Source organism: Bos javanicus, chromosome 11 (assembly GCF_032452875.1).
Source record: "Bos javanicus breed banteng chromosome 11, ARS-OSU_banteng_1.0, whole genome shotgun sequence".
Taxonomy (NCBI): domain Eukaryota; kingdom Metazoa; phylum Chordata; class Mammalia; order Artiodactyla; family Bovidae; genus Bos; species Bos javanicus.
Window position 1 is genome coordinate 14,959,058 of NC_083878.1, and position 25,147 is coordinate 14,984,204.

The 25,147-nt window shown below is 39.9% G+C and overlaps 1 protein-coding gene across 2 annotated transcripts in view; it reads right to left on the reverse strand.

Moving 5' to 3' along the window:
* The window catches only part of NLRC4 (NLR family CARD domain containing 4), a 54,418-nt gene that overhangs the window by 6,045 nt on the left and 23,226 nt on the right, over positions 1-25,147 (reverse strand). The window contains exons 5-8 of one of the 2 annotated variants that reach the window (XM_061432023.1): positions 20,290-20,382; positions 19,975-20,145; positions 17,200-17,292; positions 16,377-16,544 (exon numbers count right to left, since the gene is read on the reverse strand). In XM_061432023.1, coding sequence (XP_061288007.1) covers positions 16,377-16,544; positions 17,200-17,292; positions 19,975-20,145; positions 20,290-20,382 — 525 coding nt within the window. The remainder of the gene's footprint in view (positions 1-16,376; positions 16,545-17,199; positions 17,293-19,974; positions 20,146-20,289; positions 20,383-25,147) is intronic. The other variant, XM_061432024.1, reaches the window with a different exon arrangement.

Below are 25,147 nucleotides of genomic sequence, written 5' to 3' on the forward strand. Positions count from 1 at the left end.
GCCTCTTGATGAAAGAGGAGAGTGAAATAGTTGGCTTAAAACTCAACATTCAGAAAACAGATCATGGCATCTGGTCCCATCAGTTCATGGCAAATATAGGGGGAAACAATGGAAACAATGAGAGACTTTCTTTTTTTGTGCTCCAAAATAACTGCAGATGGTGACTGGAGCCATAAAATTAAAAGACACTTGCTCCTTAGAAGAAAAGTTATGACAAACCTAGACAGCATATTAAAAAGCAGAGACATTACTTTGCCAACAAAGGTCCATCTAGTCAAAGCCATGGTTTTTCCAGTAGTCATGCATGGATGTGAGTTGGGACTATAAAGAAAGCTGAGCACTGAAGAATTGATGCTTTTGAACTGTGGTGTTGGAGAAGAGTCTTGAGAGTCCCTTGGACTGCAAGGAGATCCAACCAGTCCATCCTAAAGGAGATCAGTTCTGAATATTCATTGGAAGAACTGATGCTGAAGATGAAACTCCAGTATTTTGGCCACCTGATGCGAAGAACTGACTCATTTGATAAGACCCTGATGCTGGGAAAGATGGAAGGCGGGAGGAGAAGGAGATGACAGGATGAGATGGTTGGATGGCGTCACTGACTCAATGGACATGAGTAAATTCCAGGAGTTGGTAATGGAGAGGGAGACCTGACATGCTGCGCTCCATGGGGTTGCAAAGAGTCAGAACTGAGTGACTGAACTGAACAAGGCTGCCCTGGTGGCTCAGTGGATCAGAATCCACCTGCCAATGCAGGAGACAGGGTTTCAATCCCTGGTCCAGGCAGATCCCACATGCCTCAGAGCAGCTAAGCCCATACGCCACCACTGTTAAGCCTGTGCTCAAGGGCCTGCCAGCTACAAATACTGAGTCCACACACCCTATAGTCTATGCTCTGCAACAAGAGAAGCCACTGCAAGAAGAAGCATGCTTAACTGCAACTAGAGAGTAATCCCCACTCTCTGCAATTGGAGAAAAGCCTGTGTAGCAACAAAGACCCAGCACAATCATAAATAAATAAATGTTTAAAATTATTAAAAAAAAAAAAAAAGTACTCCTACAATGGAAAGGTAAATATCCTAGCCATTACCATGAAGTCAAAGGTAACACCCTAAGTAACGGAGGAGTAAAGAACATGTAGGTATCTGAGTCTGAAATACTGCACAGAGCAAAGCCACTCCACCTGCCTGGACTGCACACTCCTGAGTGTTACAGGAGAGGGGAATATAGCTCTGCTCTGTAAGCCAAGGTGTGGCTGGGTCTCCTTAGACCAGCATAGCCTGTGCCCAGCCTCATCCATACATAGGGCCTCACTTTCTCCTTTCTTCCTCCTTCCCATAATGAGCCCTTCTTTCTTCCTCATAGGTTTCTCCCTTCTCTTCTTACACGTCATTCTCAAGTCCTTTCTGTCTCTGCCTCGTTCCCAGGTTCTTCCCAGCAAAGTATGTGCTCAGTCAAAATACTGGTTGCCAGTTAGCATGTCTGCATATAAAGCTCCTTCCTCCACAAAAAGCAACTTCATTTCTCCTTCTTAATTACCAGAACAGATTGCATCACCTGAAAGGAACTCTAACGAAGAATTTCAAGCCCACCCCACCCTCAAAGGGTAAGCTATTTATACAGGCTACCTGCCAGGCTTAAAGAATGGTATCAATTAGAGAGATTTTTGGATAATTACCAGAATGTGCACAAGCACAGGAACCAAGAACAAGCAATATAATCCACAAGAGCACACATTTTGTTCATTGAATCTGGCGTTTTTGTCATCATGAGGGGCAGACTACTTCTGAGAGAAGAGGAATCAGTGACATTTAGCTCTGTAGGCTGTATGTGGGTTGTGGAGAATGCAAGTGCCTTGATCCTAATTCCAGGCAGAAATCTCAGATTCTCTGGGTAGAAGGATTCTGATCCATGAAGGGTTCCTACAACCTAAACAAAGCTCTAGTGTGGAAGAGACCACCCTATAGTTCCCCTGAGCCAGAGCTCTTACCATTTATTCATTCAACAAACAGTTTTGAGTGCCTACCATGTATCCTGGATTGTGCTGAGTGCTGGGGATAACGTAAAAGGACATATGGTCTCTGTCTCCTTGGGCTTACATGTAGTGTGAAAACATGCATAATGAAGTAACTGGATGGAAGATAGGTGCTGTGGTAGGTCCAGGTGCCTTGGGAACACACAAAGGCAATAGACCTTCCAGCCCCACTTTGTTTGCAGAGCAGTGGCAGCTGCGCTTACATGCTCCAGGAGAAAGACAAGGATCCTTCTCAGGGAAAATTGAACTGCCTCCAAGGAAGGCCCTACACAGGAAGAGCTGTTTTTCTTTCCTGACCACCCACGGTGAGCCTAAGCCCCTCCCTCAGGTGTAGGGAGCTTCCTACCAACTTGTGCCTCACTCTAAAATGTGAAGAGAACAGGAATACCAGACAGTTGAGAACAGCCTCCAACAAGGAACTAAAGACAGACAAAAAGTCGAACAAAAAGCTCCCAAGAAATGAGGCAACATAGGGATCAGGAAAAATGAACTTCATAAATTTAGTTTTTTTCAGAGACCCCCAAAAGTTACTGTGTCTAACAATAAAAATAAGATGCTATTTAAAAAAAATTACAAGTAGATAGCAAAACAGAGCACTTGCAAAATTCTGAGGATCCATTTGGCAGAATGATTTGGCCCAGAACTTACCACTGAGCTAGAACATAAGTATGGTCTGTGGTGGTTCTTTTTTTTTTTTTTGAGGAAAAAATTGGGTAATGGAGTTCAGATGTGATGCCTGTTTGAGAACATGCTAAATTGTGAGTTTAGCCTCAAACATTTAAATCAAACTATGTCACCTAAAAAAGTAAGTGAGGACAGGTGCAGTAGATCCTTGAGCTCACAATGATTCCTATTCAATAGTCCCAGATTGCTGATCAGGAAGAAACAAAATTTGGGGAGTCAAAATTTAAATATGGCAATTACAGCTTTAAGATGAAGTGTAATCTAAGGAAGAAGAGTGGAGAACCTAGGACTAGGTTCTAAGGAAAATTGGGAGCGTTTAACATCTGTATGGAGGAACTGCCATGGCAAAGGAGACTGAGAAGCTACCAAGGTAGCACGGAAGTCAAGAGAACATTTTGAAAAGGAGAGAGTACTCAGCATCAACTTTTACATAGGTAAGTTAAACACTTTGGGAAAATATCCATTGAGTCGTTGCAAGTGTGTAGAGTCAGCTGGAATAAGTAGGAAGCAGAGGATGGTCAGATAGTGGAGATGTGTTGAGGGTACATAAATTTTTGCCTTGAAGGGAAGGAGGGAGAGGATGATAGTCATAGGAGGAAGATAGGAGTCAGGAAGAGTTCTATATAAAATGAGAGAGACCTGAGCACCTTTAAAAACTGATAGGAAAGAGTAAAGAAGGGCATAATTGGTGAAATCATCTTGAACAGGGATGAGGGCAGGGATGGGGTCTCAGTCAAGGCTAGAGCAGAGAGACTGCCCTTAAAGGGGGAGAAACCTACTATAATATAATAAGAAAAGGAAAGGTGGAGCATGGGAGGGGGGGATCACATTCATTGTGAAATAGAGAAAGACATGGATTAAGGAGAATAAAGTTTAAAATTGTTTATATAGAGAGAGCTGCATACAGAGGCACAGTAAGATTGTCAGGAAATGTTGACAGGTTGTGTTTATTGTTTATTCAGAAGTGGATAGATCACTAATTTCACCTATTAACTCATGAATCTATCACTTAACCTGAGAATAAGAACATGGATGAAAACTTGGATCTATTATGTGGTATCCTCCTGTTGCACACATCTGTCCCTGCTGACCCACGGAAACTACTGTTCTGATTTAGAGTTTGTCATTCTTTTGTATTTTAAAAAATACAGTTTTGACAAGTACTGTGTAAATACAGTTGCTTAGGATATACTTTTAGGGTCTTTTAGATATATAATATACATACCATAAAATTCAACATTTTAAAGTATAACTATACCACTATAGTTACAGTGGTATAGTCAGACACGACTGAGCGACTGAACTTATAGTGGGTTTGGGGCTTCCCCGCGGGCTCAGCAATAAAGAGTCTACCTGAAATGCAGGAGATGCCGGCGGGAGACTCGCATTCAGTTCCTGGGTTGGGAAGATCCCCTGGAAAAAGGAAATGGCAACCCATTCCAGTATTATTGCCTGAAAAATCCCAATCCATGGGATTGGGATCTCAAGAGACATGACTGGGCAACAGCGTAGTGGGTTTTAGTATATCCACAAAGTTGTACACCACTATCTAGTTCCAGGACATCTTCATCACCCCCAAAACTGAACTCCACAGCATTAGCAGTCATTCTCACCCCACCCCGCAACATTGGCAACCATTAATCCACTTTTCGTCACTATGGATTTGCCCATTGTGGACATTTCATATGAATGTAATCATACTATATATGGTCTTTTGTGACTGGCTTCTTTCACTTTGTATGATATCTTCAAGGTTCATCCATGTTATAGTGTGTTCTAACACTTCATTCCTTTTTACGGCTGAATAATACTCTATTTTGTAGATATATCACATTTTGTTTATCCATTTAGCAGTGATGGACACTTGGGTTGTTTCCACTTTGGGATTATAAAATATGCGATAACATTGCTATGCATGCTTTTGTATGAACATATATTTTCATTTCTCTTGGATTCCTCAGGGTAGAATTGATAATCCTATGTTTAACCATTGGAGAGGTGGCAGAATGTTTTCCTAAGTAGGAAACAGTCCAACCACCAGCACATGAGGGCTCCACTTTTTCTATGTCCTTGTCAACACTTTTTATTACCTGTCCTTTTTTTTATTGTAACCATCCTAGTGGTTGGTAAGAGTCATTTCACTGTGGCTTTGGTTTTCATTTCCCTGATGGCTAATGATACTGAGCATTTTTTCTGATGTTTATTAGCCATTTATATATCTTCTTTGGAGAAATGCCTATTTAGATTCTTTGTCTTCTCTAAACTCCATCAAGTTGTCTTTTTATCAATGAGTTGTAGGAGTTCTTTCTATATTCTAAATAGTAGTCCTTTATCAGATATGTGATATGAATAAAGCCACTACAAACATTCATGTGCCTAGGTCTACACTTTGATAAATGAAATTATTTATGTCGCTCTGCTTTTTCTTGATTAATTTTGCTTAATTTTTCATCTCTATTCCTTTGTTACTCTTTAAAGAACCATTTTAAGCTTTACTAATCTTTCTTTTGAACTTCCCTGGTGGTTCAGACGGTAAAGCGTCTGCCTACAATGTGGGAGACCCAGGTTCAATCCCTGGTTTGGGAAGATCTCCTGGAGAAGGGAATGGCAACCCACTCTGGTATTCTTGCCGCCACCGCACCCCCCCCCAAAAAAATCGGTATCAAAGCCTACGTCCCAACCAGTAACACTGAAGAAGCTGAAGTTGAATGGTTCTATGAAGACCTACAAGACCTTTTAGAACTAACACCCAAAAAAGATGTCCTTTTCATTATAGGGGACTGGAATGCAAAAGTAGGAAGTCAAGAAAAACCTGGAGTAACAGGCAAATTTGGCCTTGGAGTACGGAATGAAGCAGGAAAAAGCTAATAGAGTTTTACCAAGAGAACGCACTGGTCATAGCAAACACCCTCTTCCAACAACACAAGAAAAGACTCTACACATGGACATCAACAGATAGTCAACACCAAAATCAGATTGATTATAGTCTTTGCAGCCAAAGATGGAGAAGCTCTATACAGTCAGCAAAAACAAGACCAGGAGCTGACTGTCACTCAGATCATGAACTCCTTATTGCCAAATTCAGACTTATATTGAAGAAAGTAGGGAAAACCACTAGACCATTCAGGTATGACCTAAATCAAATCCCTTATGATTATACAGTGGAAGTGAGAAATAGATTTAAGGGACTAGATCTGATAGGTAGAGTGCCTGATGAACTATGGACTGAGGTTCATGACATTGTACAGGAGACAGGGATCAAGACCATCCCCACGGAAAAGAAATGCAAAAAAGCAAAATGGCTGTCTGGGGAGGCCTTACAAATAGCTGTGAAAAGAAGAGAAACAAAGGAAACATATAAGCATCTGAATGCAGAGTTCTAAAGAATAGCAAGGAGAGATAAGAAAGCCTTCCTCAGCGATCAATGCAAAGAAATAGAGGAAAAAAACAGAATGGGAAAGACTAGAGATCTCTTCAAGAAAATTAGAGATACCAAGGGAACATTTCATGCAAAGATGGGATCAATAAAGGACAGAAATGATATGGACCTAACAGAAGCAGAAGATATTAAGAAAAGGTGGCAAGAATATACAGGAGAACTATACAAAAAAGATCTTCATGATCCAGATAATCACGATGGTGTGATCACTCACCTAGAGCCAGACAACCTGGAATGTGAGGTCAACTGGGCCTTAGGAAGCATCACTAGGAGCAAAGCTAGTGGAGGTGATAGAATTCCAGTTGAGCTATTTCAAACCCTAAAAGATGATGCTGTGAAAGTGCTGCACTCAATATGCCAGCAAATTTGGAAAACTCAGCAGTGGCCACAGGACTGGAAAAGGTCAGTTTTCATTCCAATCCCAAAGAAAGGCAATGCCAAAGAATGCTCAAACTACCACACAATTGCATTCATCTCACATGCTAGTAAAGTAATGCTCAAAATTCTCCAAGCCAGGCTTCAGCAGTACGTGAACCATGAACTTCCAGATGTTCAAGCTGGTTTTAGAAAAGGCAGAGGAACCAGAGATCAAATTGCCAACATCCGCTGGATCATTGAAAAAGCAAGGGAGCTCCAGAAAAACATATATTTCTGCTTTATTGACTATGCCAAAACCTTTGACTGTGTGGATCACAATAAACTGTGGCAAATTCTGAAAGAAATGGGAATACCAGACCACCTGACTTGCCTCTTGAGAAACCTATATGCAGGTCAGGAAGCAACAGTTAGAACTGGACATGGAACAATAGACTGGTTCCAAATAGGAAAAGGAGTATGTCAAGGCTGTATATTGTCACCCTGCTTATTTAACTTATATGCAGAGTGCATCATGAGAAATGCTGGGCTGGAAGAAGCACAAGCTGGAATCAAGATTGCCGGGAGAAATATCAATAACCTCAGATGTGCAGATGACACCATCCTTATGGTAGAAAGTGAAGAGGAACTAAAAAGCCTCTTGATGAAAGTGAAAGAGGAGAGTGAAAAAGTTGGCTTAAAGCTCAACATTCAGAAAACTAAGATTATGGCTTCTGGTCCCATCTCTTCATGGGAAATAGATGAGGAAACAGTGGAAACAGTGTCAGACTTTATTTTTGGGGCTCCAAAATCACTGCAGATGGTGACTGCAGCCATGAATTAAAAGATTCTTACTCCTTGGAAGGAAAGTTATGACCAACCTAGACAGCATATTCAAAAGCAGAGACATTACTTTGCCAACAAAGGTCCATCTAGTCAAGTCTATGGTTTTTCCAGTGGTCATGTATGGATGTGAGAGTTGGACTGTGAAGAAAGCTGAGTGCCGAAGAATTGATGCTTTGAACTGTGGTGTTGGAGAAGACTCTTGAGAGTCCCTTGGACTTCAAGGAGATCCAACAAGTCCATCCTAAAGGAGATTGGTCCTGGGTGTTCATTGGAAGGACTGATGCTAAAGCTGAAACTCCAATACTTTGGCCACCTCATGTGAAGAGTTGACTCATTGGAAAAGACCTTGATGCTGGGAGGGATTGGGGGCAGGAGGAGAAGGGGACGATAAGGATGAGATGGCTTGATGGCATCACCGACTCGATGGACATGAGTTTGAGTGAACTCCAGGTGTTGGTGATGGACAGGGAGGCCTCGTGTGCTGAGATTCATGGGGTCGCAAAGAGTTGGACACAACTAAGCGACTGAACTGAACTGAATCTTTCTTTAAATGTATTTTTGTCTTCTATTTCATTGATTTATATTCTTATGTTTATTATCTTGAGTTTACTCTTTTTCTGGCTTCTTAAATTAGAAACAATAATTTTCAGCCTTTCTTCTCTTCTAATATAAGTATATAAGACTACAAGCATTTTATTCAAGCCCTGCTCTTGCTGCATGCTATGTTTCTATATATAATGCTTTCTTACCATTTTCTCTAAGTATTTTCATTGAAATTTGTTACTATAAACCTGAAATGTACCTATCTGCCAAATTGTGTGATTTTTCCCAATGGTCTGAGTATAGGTACAGAACAAGTGGAAAATTGAGGACAATCCAGGCTTTCAGTTTTGCCAGCAAATACACCCTAACCACTGTATCTAATTTCACACCTCACCTCCACTCTCATTTTCTTCCTGCATCTCATTAAGTAGTCTTTATTTAGAAACTGCATCTCTCATTACACTTTCTTCATTTCACTTTTGCATCTGTCACACACACAGGCCATCACTAAATGTCATTGCCTAAATTGACTTATCATACTGTGGGCCATAAGAGTTTCAGCTATTTTGACAAGAATGTTTGCAGGATGAAGGACGGAATTTAAACTAGGTGGGAAGAAAAGTCAAAACAAACAGGAGCTATTTAGTAGGCAAGTGGTAGTGGCCTCAATGGACTGGATGTCCCAGTGAAATGAAATGAACTGGTGATGAGTCACCAAGTAACTAGGATGGAAATTTAGAAGGCTGTTTGAGAATGAATCATCTGGATTTAATATCTTAGGGGTAGAACAGTTGTAAGTGGAGTTATCATAATCTGATAATTCCATCCTCACAGATGGGTGAAGGATAATAGAAGAGAAGGACAAAAAAGGAGGTTCCTGAATGTTGGCTGAGTAGTTTCACATAAGAAATGAAGTCTTCTCAGTTGATGACCAAAATTAGAGGGTAAGGAATTCTGTAAGACAGTTGTCAAAGGCTTCAGTGCATAAGAAAACATGACAGTAAATTTGGAGTTCATAGCAATAAGAACAAGCCATAGTTCAGTTAAATGGCCTAAGCCACATGGAAGTAGGAATCCTTCATGAGTTTGGAGGTGTGGACTGGAAGGACAGTGAAAATCAAGGAGAAACTGACCTTGCCTTTTGGACTCTGAGAGGCATAAAGATCAAGAGAATAAAAGTGACTGTTTAAGAGAGTTGTAGGGGAGAGCCAGGTTTCAGTTAGGACCAGGAGGTGTCTAAAACCCTTGGTAAAAAGGTACTTTTCTGAAAATACACCTTATGTCTCCAGCGCATCTTATCTACCACATATTTCATTAAACACTTCCTATGACATTTCCTCCCTGCTTCTTCCTTGGTAGCCTATATTTCATTAGACTCCCCATCTCTCATTACTAGCCTGAATTTTATTATCCCATGTCAAGGCATATTGCATCTCATCCATCACATATACCATCACTAAATAGGGATGTGAATCCCAAAGCCAGATCTAAGCCAGGAGAAGTATGATGGACCAGAGTCAAGAAACTTATGCTAGAGGTTTGAAGAATTGGTTGGTTCAGATATCATAAAGAGTTTGTGAAATCATACAAATGTATTTTCAAATTTGGGGATATTTTATATATAAGAAAATAGCATTTACTATAATGGGTTTTCTAAGAACCCAAGCTAGCCTATATCTCATGGCAAATAGTGGAGGTGCTATAAGTTCTTTCATTCTTTTATACAACATATTTATTGAGTGTGGGAAATACACTCAATACCAAGTCTAATGGCCTGAGCCCTGTTCTCTAAGATCTCACAGTTAAGTGGGGCAGATAGATATATGAATACATTCTCTAAGTTCAAATGGTAAGTGCGCTAACAAAAATAAATGGCTGTCTGTGTGTAATAATAAAAACCACAGTTTTTTTAAACCAGAATTGAATATAAGCACATTGGAAGACTGACATGTATATTAAAGCCAAACATATGAAAAGTGAAAGTCGGTTGCATCCAACACTTTATGACCCCATGAACCGTAGCCCACCAGGTTCCTCTGTCCATGGTACTCTCCAGGCAAGAATACTGGAGTAGGTAGCCATTTCCTCCAGGGGATCTTCCCAACCCAGGGATCAAACCCAGGTCTCCTACACTGCAGGCAGACTCTACCATTTGAGCCACCAGTGAAGCCCAAAGTTTAATATATGCTTTACCTGTAACTCAAACCCACTCCTGTATAGACACCCAGCAGAAATGTGCCCATATGTTCACCAGAAGATGTACACAAGGATGTTCATAGCAGCACTATTTATAGTATTCGAAAGATAAAATTACTCAAATATCAACAGTAGAATGGGAAAAACCAGTTGAAGTATGTTCATACAATAGATTTTACAGCAATGAGAATGAATGAATCTTGTATACACATAATAATATGGATGAATTTCATACACATGATATTGAACCAAAGAAAACTCAAAAGAATATACAGTGTATGATTCCATTTATGTAAAATTAAAAAGCAGCCAAGACTAATCTATGATGTTAGAAGTTAGGAAGCTGGGAGAAGGAAGCTACAAAGCTGAGAATCTTCTGTTTCTTTCTTTCTTTTTTTTTTATTCTTCCACGTCTTGATCTGGGTACTAGTTACATGGGTATATGAACCTTATGAAAATTCATTGTACTATCTGCTTAGGATTTGTACACTTTCCTGTGGGTATGTTACACGTCAATTAAAAAACACAAAACCAAAAGGAACCCTGATTTTGGCTTCTTCTGCCTTTTAACATGATTCGTATTATGGAGGAAATAAATCTGTTCTTCTCTCTGCTGTTAATAGAGCCCAGCAGTAGAGGGGAAGAGGAGAAACCTGAATGTAAGCCTGTTATTCATAGAGCACATTAGTCTGGCTATGTGAAGGAAGGGCTTCCCTGGTGGTTCAGTGGTAAGGAATCCTCCTGTCAATGAAGGAGACCCGAGTTCCATCCCTGGGTCAGGAAGATCCCCTGGAGAAGAAACTAGCAACCCTCTCCAGTATTCTTGCCTGGGAAATCCCATGGACAGAGGAGCCTGGCGGGCTACAGTCCATGGTGTGGTAAAAGATTGGACACGACTTAGCGACTGAACAACAATGTGAAGGAAGGTCCTGAACTGAGTTTGGTATTAGGGGGCTAGATGTAATTGAGTTACTCTTCATAATCACATAGATCATAACCACATAGAAGGATTTTTTTTTTTTTCAGGGATTGTAAGAGATGGTGATGAAATAGGACAGGGTAATTGACAGGCAATTAGAGCCTGAATTGGCAGAAATAGTCTTGCATCTATTTGAGAAAGGGGAAGTGCCAATATTAAAGTTAAGTGCTCTTCAGAGCTATCATGTAAGTCCACCCTTTACAAATACTTATAAGCATTCAGTAAATCTGCTACATCTGTAGTTATACTGGGACCTTCTTGTAAATGTTAAGGATAAGTGAACTCTCCCCATCTGAGTAACTTGGAGAATAGGGAAAGGGACACCACAGGGGTTAAGTTGACACAGATCCAGAGTCACACAAAAACAGAAGTGCAGAGCCAGGAGGGACCATGGAAACAGAGCCCTGGATCTAGCATATGGATTAGAGCAGTTTTTTTAAAATCGTTTTTTGAATTGAAGTATAGTTCACTTATGATATGTTAGTTTCAGGTGTACACCAAAGTGACTTAATTCTGTATATATATTTTTCCTGTTCAGATTCTTTTCCATTATAGGTTATTGTAAGATATTGAAAGTTCCCTGTGTTGTACTGTTGCCCATCTATTTTATATATATATATATATATATATATATATACTGTTGCCCATCTATTTTATATATATAGTAGTGTGTATATGTTCAGAGAAGGCAATGGCACCCCACTCCAGTACTCTTGCCTGGAAAATCCCATGGACGGAGGAGCCTGGTAGGCTGCAGTCCAAGGGGTTGCTAGGAGTCGGACACAACTGAGCGACTTCCCTTTCACTTTTCACTTTCATGCATTGGAGAAGGAAATGGCAACCCACTCCAGTGTTCTTGCCTGGAGAATCCCGGGGACAGGTGAGCCTGGTGGGCTGCTGTCTCTGGGGTCGCACAGAGTCGGACACGACTGAAGCGACTTAGCAGCAGCAGCAGCAGCAGTGTGTATATGTTAATCCCAAACTTCCAATTTAATTCTCCACCTGCCCCCAATCCTGCTGTTTTCTTTGGTAACCATAAGATTTTTTTTATGTCTGAGAGTCTGTAAATAAGTATTTGCATCATTTTTATATTCCACTTACAAGTGATGTCATATATTTGTCTTTCTTTGTCTGACTTCCTTCACTTCACATGATCATCTCTAGGTCCATTCATGTTGCTACAAATGGCATTTCATGCTTCTTTATGGCTAATGTTCCAGTGTATATATGTACCACATCTTTTCCCTTTTTTTAGTGGTTTTAAGAAGACTTTCAAGTATATGTAAATACTATAAAAATGTATGTGTATGTGTGCATTGGATAACAAGATAAAATATACTTTTAAAATACGGGTCATAGTCAAAAAAATTTGAAAGACTCTGGACAAGAGGCTTAAAACAACGTCTAGGTTACTCTTAGGGGTGCAGAAGAGCGAGCATAAGGAGACTATTTTACCAAGAGTAGCTAGTGGGAAGCTTCTGTGTAGCACAGGAAACTCACCCTAGTGCTCTCTGACAGCCTAGAGGGGTGAGATGGAGTGGGAGGGAGGCTCAAGAAGGAAGGACATATGTATACCTATGGCTGATTTATGTTGATGTATGGCAGAAACCAACACAACATTATAAAGCAATTATCATCCAATTAAAAATAAATAAAAATTTTTTAAAAAGGAGACTATTTCACCAAGAAAGAGATGCATCAGCTAGGTCTTAAAGGACTGTAGAGGATGTGAAGGACTTCCTAGAGGGAGCACATGTACAAAGGCATTTTGGAGGACTAGCAAGAGGTTCATGAGGATGAAGCCTCACATAGGTGGGGAGGCATGCAGAAGATGAAGATGGAGAGGAAAGTGGACTGGGGCTCTATTGTGAAGGATCTCATACATCAAAAGTGAGCAGCCTGAAGAAGTTCTTTTTTAAAGAAAGATGACCCTAGCATTTGGTTCCCCTTGAAGCTGCCAGAGAATAATGATTACAGTACCATTTATTGAGTATATACAACGAATCAATATTGAACTTCTTACTATTCATTAGCTCAATTATGGATTAGTATAATAACCTCTCATATGGTAGGCATTGTAATTATCCCCATTTGACAGATGAGCAAACTGAGGTTCAGCAGCTTGAAGTTGCTGCACGTCATACATCTATCAAGTGGAAGGGATGGGTAGGTCTGTCTGACTCTAAAACTAATTCACTTAACCACTTCATAATGATGGAGCCTCTAGAGGGGACTGACAGACAGCAGTCTCTTCACCTGGCTAGAGACCAAAGGCAGAGAATGCTTGGCTCTCACTCTTCAGCTAGTGCCTCACATCCAAGCAGACTGCTTTTTATACCTCTAGCTGCATGTGTGTGCACACTCAGTTGTGTCTGACTCTTCGCGATCTCAAGAACTTTAGCCCACCAGGCTCCTCTGTCCATAGGATTTTCCAGGCAAGAATCTGGAGTGTGTTGCCATTTCCTACTCCAGGGGATCTTCCTGATCCAGGGATCGAACCTGGGTGTCCTTCATTGGCAGGCGGCTTCTTTACCACTGAGCCACCTGGGAAGCCCTTATACCTTTGCAGGGTGGAGGAAATGGCTGGAGAGGAGCCATGCCAGCACCTGTACTCTCTTGCTCCTTTCATCAACTCTTCTGTCTCTAGCCCTCTCCCTGCTTTGGCCTGACAACTTTCTTATGTCTCTGCTTCTTTTTAAAAAAAATTTTTTTTGGCCTTGCTGCATGGCATGAGGTATCTTAATTCCCCAACCAGGGATGGAACTGGTAGCCCCTGCAGAGGAAGTGCAGAGTCCTAACCACTGGACTGCTGAGAAGATTCCATGTCTCTATTTATAAAACAGGGATAATAGTTATGTTTTATTAGGTATATAATGGTAATTCCACAATTCTTTTTAAAAACACTTTGAGAATAAATTAGTTCTTCATTTTGTCATTTTTTCACTTGCATCTTGGGGTACATCATTACAGGTAAATTCCCAAGAGTCAGCTGTCTTCTGTTATATTTATATTTCTCATTTACATATGGACACTGTTAGGCACTAGGCTATTAAAGTGAAATGGCAAACTACTCCCTTAGCTTAGTTCTTAATAAACCCACCACAGCATCTCCTTCTCTGGTCTCAGTAGTCAGCCTCAGAAGTGGGCAAGTTAAGCAACTACCAACTTACAGATATGAAAGATGATAAAGGGTCTCTATGTAAAAATGCCTTCCCTCACCTGTAATTCTAATTCTACACACTTCCCAACAGCCTCCTTGAAAAGACATAACCTTTCCTACTTGCTTTAGGTATGAGGTTACCTGAGAAGGATTATTTATTAGCTAATTAGCCTGTCACAGAAACCCCACCTGCTTCCAATATCACCCAGAATAGCAGAAGGTCCTGAAAGAATGACACCCAGGATGATATGATTTGATGGTTAAGGGAGCAGGTAGAGGAGATGGAAGTGGAGTTAGAAATTAAAGGAAGGAGAGGACTTCCCTGGTGGCCCATGGGTTAAGAATCTGCCTACCAATGCAGAGCACACAGTTCAATCCCTGATCCAGGAAGATCCCACATGCTGCAGAGCAACTAAGCCTGCAAGCCGCAATGACTGAAGCCTCTGTGCCCTAGACCCTGTGTCCCACAAGAGAAGCCACCATGATCAGAAATCCACGCACTGCAACCAAGAGTAGCCCCAAAGTCCAAGCACAGCAGCAGAGAGCCAGTGCAACCAAAAATAAATAAAAGAATCAAGGGAAGGAAAGACCCAGAATCTCAGCACCACTAAGAATTGCAGAACCTTTGGGCAGCCTAAGGAATTAAAGACATACACCTCTCTAAGAGAAATTTTTAAAAGAGGGAGTTAGTCTTTAATGAGTACAGAGTTTCAGCCAGGGAAAATGAAAAAGTTCTAGAGATGGATGGTGATGGTGGTTGCTTAAGAACGTGAATTCCACAAAACTGTAGATTTTAAAATGGTTAAAATGGTAAGTTTTATGATATGTATCCTATTAGTACTTTCTAGACAATCTGTGAGGGAGATGAAGGCAGTCAAGGCTGTTTTCACCAATCCTTTGCCTTAGGTAATATAGTAGTCAGCCTTCAAGTTGCCTCCAGTGACCCTTACCTCCTAGTATCCACTCTTCTGTGTTGTCCCCTCCCACACTGGGTTGGGCTGACATGAGTAACCATAGGACACAGCAGAGATGACCCCAGAATGATCTTCCCAGGCTAGGTCATAAAGGGTATTGCAACGTCTAACTGATTTCTCTTCTGGATCTCTTGCTCTAGAGAGAGTGAGCTGCCGTGTTCTGAGGACATGCAAGCAGTGTATGGAGAGGTCCAGGGATGAGAAACTAATGCCCCATCCAACAGCCAGCACGAAGCTGCCAACCAAGTGAGGAGCCACCTTGGAAGCAGGTTTCCAGCAGCCCCAGTCAACATCTGTACTGCAACCTCATGACACAAAGCCAGAACCACCCAGCTAAGCTGCTTCCAAATTCCTGACCCACAGCAATGTGAGGTAATGTTTATAGTTGTTTGTTTTATAGTTGGTTTAAGCCACAAATTTTGGAGTCATCTTACACAGACATGATAACTAATACAGAGAGCGTGGGGACACTTCAACTGCCTGAGGCTGTTGTGTCTTCAGTCATCTATGTATCTTTTTTTGTTCCTGGGTTATTTTGCAGCTTCTTAAATGTATTCCATGATCCCATTTACATTAAAATTGCACTTGGGCTTCCCTGATGGCTCAGATGGTAAAGAATGTGCCTGCAATGCAGGAGACATAAGAGATGTGGATTCAGTCCTTGGGTTGGAAAGATCCCCTGGAGAAGGGAATGGCTATTCACTCCAGTATTCTCACCTGGAGAATTCCATGGACAGAGGAGGCTGGGGTTCCAGTCCATGGGGTCACAAAGAATTGGACACGACTGAACGACTAACACATTCTTTCTTTCTTTTCCTTACTTGTTTTGAATACCCAACAAGTGACTTAAACATATTTCCCAAGATTGGAGGGGCCTTGCTGAATTTCAGATAGTTAAGGCCAGGAAGAGCAATTCCTAACATAATACATCTTATCAGATAATGTGAATGTTTTTCCTTTAAACACTTTAGGTGAAATGCTTGAAGACAGGCTAGTGTCTTCAATCATTTTACTCTTTAACATATGTGAACACTCTTCCAATATGTTTGTATAAAAAAGAGGAGTCAAATAAACAAATCAGATGCTAGCTAACTAAATAGAACAAGCCAATTGAAGAACTTTGTGAGGGCTAACTTCCTTTCTCTTAGCTCTGTATGTATACCTACCTAGAATTCTTATCTCTGCATCTGTGAGTCTCCAGTTTTTCAGCCCAAGCTTGACGAGCTGTGGGACCCTCTCCAGTTGCTCCAACAGTCTGGCCAGACTGACTCGTACATCACCACACCAGGGCAGCATCAGAACCGTTAGCTGTTCTAAGATATGCAGCCTGTCAACTTGAAGAATGAGGGAGCAGTTTCAGAAATTGGATCCATCTCAAAATTGATAAAGGATGAAGGGATGTGAGAGAAGGAATGACTATTATCTCTGAAGCCTGCTCAGTGGGCAACAAGAATCTACTTGTTTTTTTGTTAATATTTTTATGGGAAGTGTTCAAAAATATACAAAAATATATAAAACTATATGTACTAATATGCCAACTTTCAACAAAAACCAAATCATGGATAATCTTGTTTCATTGTCATCAAATTCCTTCCCTTCTATATTATTTTGAAACAAATCTCAGACAGTAAGTACCAGGTTGTTTTATTTTAACATAATCACAGAATTGTTATCACAGCTTAAAAATCTTATTACTAACTTCTTAAGCAAAATTGCCTTGAATGTCACTCTCAGACACTAGCTCCCTGGAAGGAGGCAAGCAAGTGGGAATCTCAGGTGCAATGATATGGGAAAACTAATAACTCAAAAACCATTGGCCTGTATTCTTCAAGAGTAGTTTAGAAAAGGGCTACATTGACTTATGTAATGACTTTCACTTTCACTGAGGTCCATCTAGTAAGGCGTATGTGGATAAACGAAACTGCAGGAGTCAGGCTCTGCTTTTCTGACCTTTTGAGTATTTGGTTTTGGCTAAATTGTCATTCTTACTTAGTTGCTGAAGAGCTTCTTTTCCATCCTTTTCCAGATGATTTTCAGATAAATCAAGAATGCTCAGTCTGGCCAGGTTATGAAGATTCTGAGCTGGAAAAAAGAAATTTCAATCCAAAACAAGACTTTCAGGGAACTAAAGTGCATTTTAAAATATCCTTAGAAGAATTCTGAGTCCTTGTTTTCTTTGTTGGCAGCATACAAAACATTATTTCACTTGATTAATATAATTATTCCAAAAACGTCTCTGGAAAGATTTAACCCCCGCTTGCCACAACTATGATTGATGCACATATATTTCCTGGTCCTAAGTTCTGACTAAAAAACTTCAATTCACCATAAGCCTAATGCAGCCTGGAAGACAGTTTTTATGTCATTTTAGTAAAGTCACTCTGCTTTTCTAGGCTTCAGCAGCTTCATCATTAGAATGAGGAAGTTGAAATGGATAAACTCTTGAGGTTGCTTACAATTCTAAATACCCTATCATGCAGGAGAAACAAAGGAACAAAACCAGATAAGATGGGCTGTTCTTTGTGTACTCAGTTTAGGTAATTTTGTTAATGTCATAGTTGTGATGCTAATAATAAAAACTTAGAAATTAAAAAAGACAGATGAGAAAAACAGAAAATAAATAGCAAAATGGCAGCTGGAAATCTATTCATATAAATAATTATATTAAGTGGATTAAACATTCCAATTAAAGACAAAGATGAATAAAACTAGATTTTCTTTTTTAAAGCAAGACCCAACTCCATGCTATCTATAAGAGAGGTATTTTAATAACAAAAATACAAATATATTGAGGTTAAAATTTTGGGAAACTATATTACATGTAAACATTAATCATAAATGCCATTGTTAGGTGGTTAGAATAGGAGAAAGGAGTCCAAGATAGGGGAAAGCCCATGAAAAAGGAACAAAGGAAAATTTTGAGGACTGGAGTGAGAACCTCAGGTGAAACAAACACACCCTCTTCCTGGCTAGCCCTAATTTGCATATGGCAGGCTCAGAAGGTAGGAGACAAAAACGTGAAAAAGAGGGAGTCAAAACAGGTGGGGCCTCTCCTCTGGGGTCAGCCCGCCTTCACACCTCAAGGGTGTACTATCCTTTGTTTGCTGAATACAACTCTGAGCTGTAACACTGGTCCACCATTTCAAATCTTTGTTGCGGCAAGACAGAACTGACGAAATTACACTCTCCTGACACTATCATTCTAGTGAGGAACTGCTTAATTCTTTTCTTCATTTTCATATATTTATCATGGTTGTTTAATTTAGTTGAAGTTTTTCCTATCAAGACTGATTGGAAATATCCCCGTTAGAAATTAGTCAGTTTTTTAATGAATACATACTCTTGTTATAATATTAGCTATTATTATTTTTAATCAATCATATGAACCTTTTCTTAGAGTAAAGTATCTTCTGTGATTTGGTTTCAAATACAAAGCCTGGCACTTCCCTGGTGGCTCAGTGGTAAAGAATCTGCCTGCCCATGCAAGACACATGGATTCCATCCCTGGTCCAGGTTGATTCCACATGCCACAGAACTACTAAGCCCGTGCACGACAGCTACTGAGCCTGTGCTCTAGGGCCTTGGAGCCACAACTACCGAAGCCTGTGTTCCCCAGAGCCTGTGCTCCTCAACAAGAGAAGCCACTTCAGTAAGAAAGCAACTAGAAAGTAGCCCCTACTTATGGCAAATAGAGAAAAGCCCAAGCAGCAACAAAGACCCAACAGAGCCTAAACAAATAAATAATTTTTTAAAACCTGCAGAGCTCCTCTTAAAAAGGGTACAGCTAGTATTTTCAGTTCTAAACCTGTCTCTCCCCAGGGCAAGTGAAGAAGTAAAGGAGTGTGCTCATCATTCTTATGCCTCTCATTGTTTGTCTGGCCTTTTCTAATCCCTAGGTATCTGCAACTTTTGGTTTACACTGGTGTATACATAATTTTCTTAGGAAAGTTTACAGATTCTTAGCAGTTTTTATTCTGTTTTTTAAAGGGCTAGACCATCTTTTCCCCAAAATCCTAAATTTAAAAAAAACATCTAAATTGACCATATCTAGTTTATCCAGAAATATGCAAAAGTTTCTCCATACTTGGTATATACACCCTTTAGGAACTCAAGACTCAGCTCTTATATTGATGCATATTACCTCCATCTTAACCAGGCAATAGGTAAGAATTAGGACAGAGAACATTTAAGAAAATCCTTCTCTCTCTGCTTCTCAATCACTTATTTATCCATTCAATCAAAATTTTATTAAGCAGTTATTATATAACAGAATGTGCCAAGTTTCAATCACTCGTTTCTTATTTTCTTCCTCTTTACCCTCTCTTGGGCTTCCCTGGTGGCTCAGCTGATAAAGAATCCACCAGCAGTATGGGAGACCTGGGTTCGATTCCTGGGTTGGGGAGATCCTCTAGAGAAGGGAACAGCCACCCACTCCAGTATTCTGGCCTGGAGAATTCCATGGACTATATAGTTCATGGGGTCTCAAAGAGTAGGACACAACTGAGTGACTTTCACTTTCACTTACCCTCTCTTAAAATGACATCTTCAATTATCCCCAAATTCTCTCCTATTATTCATCCATAATAAATTTTCATTCCAATCACAGAGATCATAAAAATAGGTTAGATATTACCTAGCAGTCTTTATTATCTTTTCCAATTTCTCTAAAGACTAAATTTCCATTTGAGAGATTTAGCATGCCTTGGTATAAACATATCACATGTTTTCTTACACTGTTTTCATTCAATTATAGGCAGCAGTTACCTAGGGTTTTCACAGCATTTCCTGACAGGCAGCAGGAGACTAATTGAATTTCTTTAAGGTCACAGGGTTCAGCTGATAGAGACTTGACTATGTAATCCATTCCTTCCCCTATATCAGACAAGTGGGTCAAACGAAGTAAGCACATCTTTTTCAGATTTGTCAGACCTTCAGCTGCAAACCAATGGAAAGGAAATGCATTAGGACAGCAAGTACATAAAGGCCTTCTTGCAGTGTATAAACACAGTGTCAGAGTCTTAACTGTTCTTATTATTAAACTTATATTAATAAAAATAATAGAGAAAACAAAAATCTGACCTAGTTTTAAAGCATCTTCCTCATTCATCTGAATATTATCCAGTATGAGCTTCATAAGATTCTTCAAATTACCTAAATTGTCAGTCAGACCACCTGCCAAAAGAAAAGGGATTGGTGTTCAGCTGTCATTTACTAGATTTCTGTGACCAATCAAAAGAATTTTGTTCTACTATGGGCAAGAAATGTTCATGAAATTGAAACACAAATATATAATTTTTGGTCAGAGATAGAATCATGTCTTCCCAATATAATGGAATTACACTGGAAAGGTAATTGGGAAATCTCCAAACAGGTGGAAATTAAACAACACACTTCTATACAAGCATCAAATAAGTCTCAAGGAAAATTGGATAATATTTTGAAAAAAATTTTTTTTAAACTAAAATATATCAAAATCACAGATTAACAGTTGCTTAAAGGGAGATTTAGAGCATTGAATACTTATATTAGAAATAAGGAAAATTTTCAAATCAGTAACCTAAGCTTACTTAAGAAACCAGACAGAGAGGAGCAACATAAACCCAATGGAAGAAGAAGCAATGCAAAAATAAAGGGCAGAAATCAATAAAAAATTGCAAACATAAACAATAGGGGAAAATCAATGTAAATTAAAAGCTGTATCCATGAAAAGATCAATAAATTTGATAAAATTTCTAGCAAGACTGATAAATAAAAAATGAAGAAAAACAAATTACAAATATCAGAAATGAAAAGGAAGATAACAATACAGAAATCACAGATGTTAAAAGAACAAAGAAAAATATGCATAAATTTGACAACACAGATGTGTGTGTTTTAGTCACTCAGTCATGTCTGACTCTTGTGACCTCGTGGACTGTATGTAGGCCATCAGGCTCTTCTGTCCATAGGATTTTTATAGATAAAACTACACAATTTCTTTTTTTAATTAATTAATTTATTTTAATTGGAGGATAATTTCTTTACAATATTGAGGTGATTTTTGCCATACATCAATATGAATCACCCACGGGTGCACATGTGTCTCCCTGTCCTGAATCTGCCTCCTACCTCCCTCCCCACCTCACCCCAGAGCACCGACTTTGAGTACCCTGCTTCATACATCAAACTTGCACTGAAAACTACACAATTTCTTGAAAGCCCCAAGCTACTAAAATTTATCCAACATTACATAAATAACCTGAATAGTCCTATGTAACTAAGGACATTGAATTTGTAGTTTAAAATTTTCTCAAAAAAGAAAGCTTCAAGCACAGATAATTTAACTTGCAAATTCTACCAAACATTCAAAGAAGAAATAACATCAGTTCTACACAATAACTATCAGGAAACAGAAACACAGGCAACACTTCCCAACTCATTTTATGAAGCTACCATTAACCAACGTGAAACTCAGACCAAGAAAATAAAACAAAAGAAAACTTTGAAGCAGTATCTCTCATGAACATAGAAGCCAAAATTCTCAACAAAATATTACCAAGGAGTCCAGTCATGCATAAAAAGAATATTATACTACCACCAAGTGAGCTTCATACAGGAGCGCAGGATTGTTTTGATATTTGAAAATCAATCCATGTAATTCACTATATTAACAGTCTAGAGAAGAAAAATGAAATGATCATATAAATTGACACAGCAAAAATATTTGTCATAATCTAATAACTATTCATGAGAAAAACTCTCAGCCACCTAGGAATAGAAGGAAACTTCCTCAACCTGACAAAAGGCATCTCAAAAAAAAAAACCAAAAAATGACAATGAATGTCATACTTAATAGTGAAAGTCTGAATGCTTTCTCCCTAAGATCAGAAACAAGGGAGGATATTCACTCTCATCTCTTCTGTTCAGCACTATGTACTGCAAGTCATAATGCAATAAGGCAAGACAATGAAATGAAAAGTATACAAACTGGAATGGAAGAAATAAAGATATTCTTTTTGGAGGGGACATGAAATAAGTTTATCATAGATACAGAGTACAATATCAACACACACAAAAATCAATTGTATTTCTGCTGCAGGGTAGCGACTGACTCCCTGCAGGGGTACCTTTCAGGGGTACTGACTGTGGCAGTGCGAGCATGGGAACTTTGAAGGAGGTCCCCATTATCTTCATTACCTCCAGCATAGTTTGGTCTCAGGTCAAACAACAGGGAGGGAACACAGTCCTGCCCATCAACAGAAAATTGGATTAAAGATTTACTGAGCATACCATAACAAAACCCAGTTTCTCCCACAGTCAGTCTCTCCTATCAGGAAGCTTCCATAAGCCTCTTATCCTTATCTGTCAGAAGGCAGACAGAATGAAAACCAAAATCACAGAAAACTAATCAAACTGATCCCATGGACCACTACTACTGCCACTGCTAAGTTGCTTCAGTCGTGTCCGACTCTGTGCAACCCCACAGATGGCAGCCCACCAGGCTTCCCCATCCCTGGGATTCTCCAGGCAAGAACACTGGAGTGGGTTGCCATTTCCTCCTCCAATGCATGAAAGTGAAAAGTGAAAGTGAAGTCCCTCAGTCCTGTCCAACCCTCAGTGACCCCATGGACTGCAGCCTTCCAGGCTCCTCCATCCATGGGATTTCCCAGGCAAGAGTACTGGAGTGGGGTGCCACTGCCTTCTCCGATTGTCTAACTCAATGAAACTATGAGCAATGCTGTATAGGGCCACCCAATATGGACAGGTCATGGTGGAGAGTTCTGACAAAACATGGCCTACTGGAGAAGGGAATGGCAAGCCACTTCAGTACTCTTACCTTGAGAACCCCATGAACAGTATGAAAAGGCAAAAAGATAGGACACTGAAAGATGAATTCCACAGGTCGGTAGGTGCACAATATGCTACTGGAGGAGTGGAGAAATAACTCCAGAAAGAATGAAGAGACAAAGCCAAAGCAAAAACAACACCCAGTTGTGGATGTGACTGGTGATGGAAGTAAAGTCCAATACTGTAAAGAGCAATATTGCATAGGAACCTAGAATGTTAAGTCCACGAATCAGGGTAAATTAGAAGTGGTCAAACAGGAGATGGCAAGAGTGAGCATCGACATTTTAGGAATCAGTGAACTAAAATGGACTGAAATGGGCAAATTTAACTCAGATGACCATTATATCTACTACTGTGGGCAAGAATCCCTTAGAAGAAATGGAGTAGCCCTTATAGTCAATAAAAGAGTCCAAAATGCAGTTCTTGGATGCAATCTCAAAAACGACAGAATGATTTTTGTTCGTTTCCAAGGCAAACCATTCAGTATCACAGTGATCTAAGTCTGTGTTTCAACCAGTAATGCTGAAGAAGCTGAAGTTGTGGTTCTATGAAGACCTGCAAGACCTTCTAGAACTAACACCCAAAAAGATGTCCTTTTCATTTTAGGGGACTGGAATGCAAAAGTAGGAAGTCAGGAAACACCTGGAGTAACAGGCAAATTTGGCCTTGGAGTACAAAATGAAGCCAGGCAAAGGCTAACAGAGTTTTGCAAAGAGAATGCACTAGTCATAGCAAACACCCTCTTCTAACAACAAAAGAGAAGACTCTACACATGGACATCACCAGATGGTCAATACCAAAATCAGACTGATTTTATTCTTTGCAGCCAAAGATGGAGAAGCTCTATACAGTCAGCAGAAATGAGACTGGGAGCTGATTGTGGCTCAGATCATGAACTCATTGCCAAATTCAGACTTAAGTTGAAGAAAGTAGGGAAAACCACCAGACCATTCAGGTATGATCTCAATCAAATCCCTTACGATTATACAATGCAAGTAATAAATAGATTCAAGGGATTATGTCTGATAGAGTGCCTGAAGAACTATGGATAGAGGTTCGTGGCATTGTACAGGAGGCAGTGATCAAGACCATCCCCAAGAAAAAGAAATGAAAAAAGGCAAAATGGTTGTCTGCGGAGGCCTTGCAAATAGTTGAGAAAAGAAGAGAAGCTAAAGGCAAAGGAGAAAAGGAAAGAGATACCCATTTGAATGGAGAGTTCCAAGGATTAGCAAGGAGAGATAAGACAGCCTTCCTCAGTGATCAATGCAAAGAAATAGAGGAAAACAACAGAATGGGAAAGACTAGAGATCTCTTCAAGAAAATTAGAGATACCAAGGGGACATTTCATGCAAAGATGGGCACGATAAAGGACAGAAATGGTATGGACCTAACAGAAGCAGAAGATATTAAGAAGCGGTGGCAACAATACATAGAAGTACTATACAAAAAAAGATCTTCATGACCCAGATTAACCATGATGGTGTGATCACTCTCCTAGAGCCAGACATCCTGGAATGCAAAGTCAAGTGGGCCTTAGGAAGTATCACTAGAAACAAAGCTAGTGGAGGTGATAGAATTCCAGTGGAGCTCTTTCAAACCCTAAAAGATGATGCTGTGAAAGTGCTGCACTCAGTATGCCAGCAAATATGGAAAACTCATCAGTGGCCACAGGACTGGAAAAGGTCACTTTAAAGGCAATGCCAAAGAATGCTCAAATTACGGCACAATTGCATTCATCTCACATGCTAGTAAAGTAATGCTCAAAATTCTCCAAGCCAGGCTTCAGCAGAATGTGAACCATGAACTTCCAGATGGTCAAGTGGGTTTAGAAAAGGCAGAGGAATCAGAGATCAAACTGCCAACATCCATTGGATCATCGAAAAAGCAAGAGAATTCCAGAAAAACATCTTCTTCTGTTTTATTGACTATGTCAAAGCCTTTAGCTGTGTGAATTGCAACAAACTGAAAAATTCTGAAAGAGATGGGAATACCGGGCCACCTTACCTGCCTCCTGAGAAATCTGTATGCAGATCAAGAAGCAATAGTTGGAACTGGACATGGAACAACAGACTGGTTCCAAACTGGGAAAGGAGTATGTCAAGGCTGTATA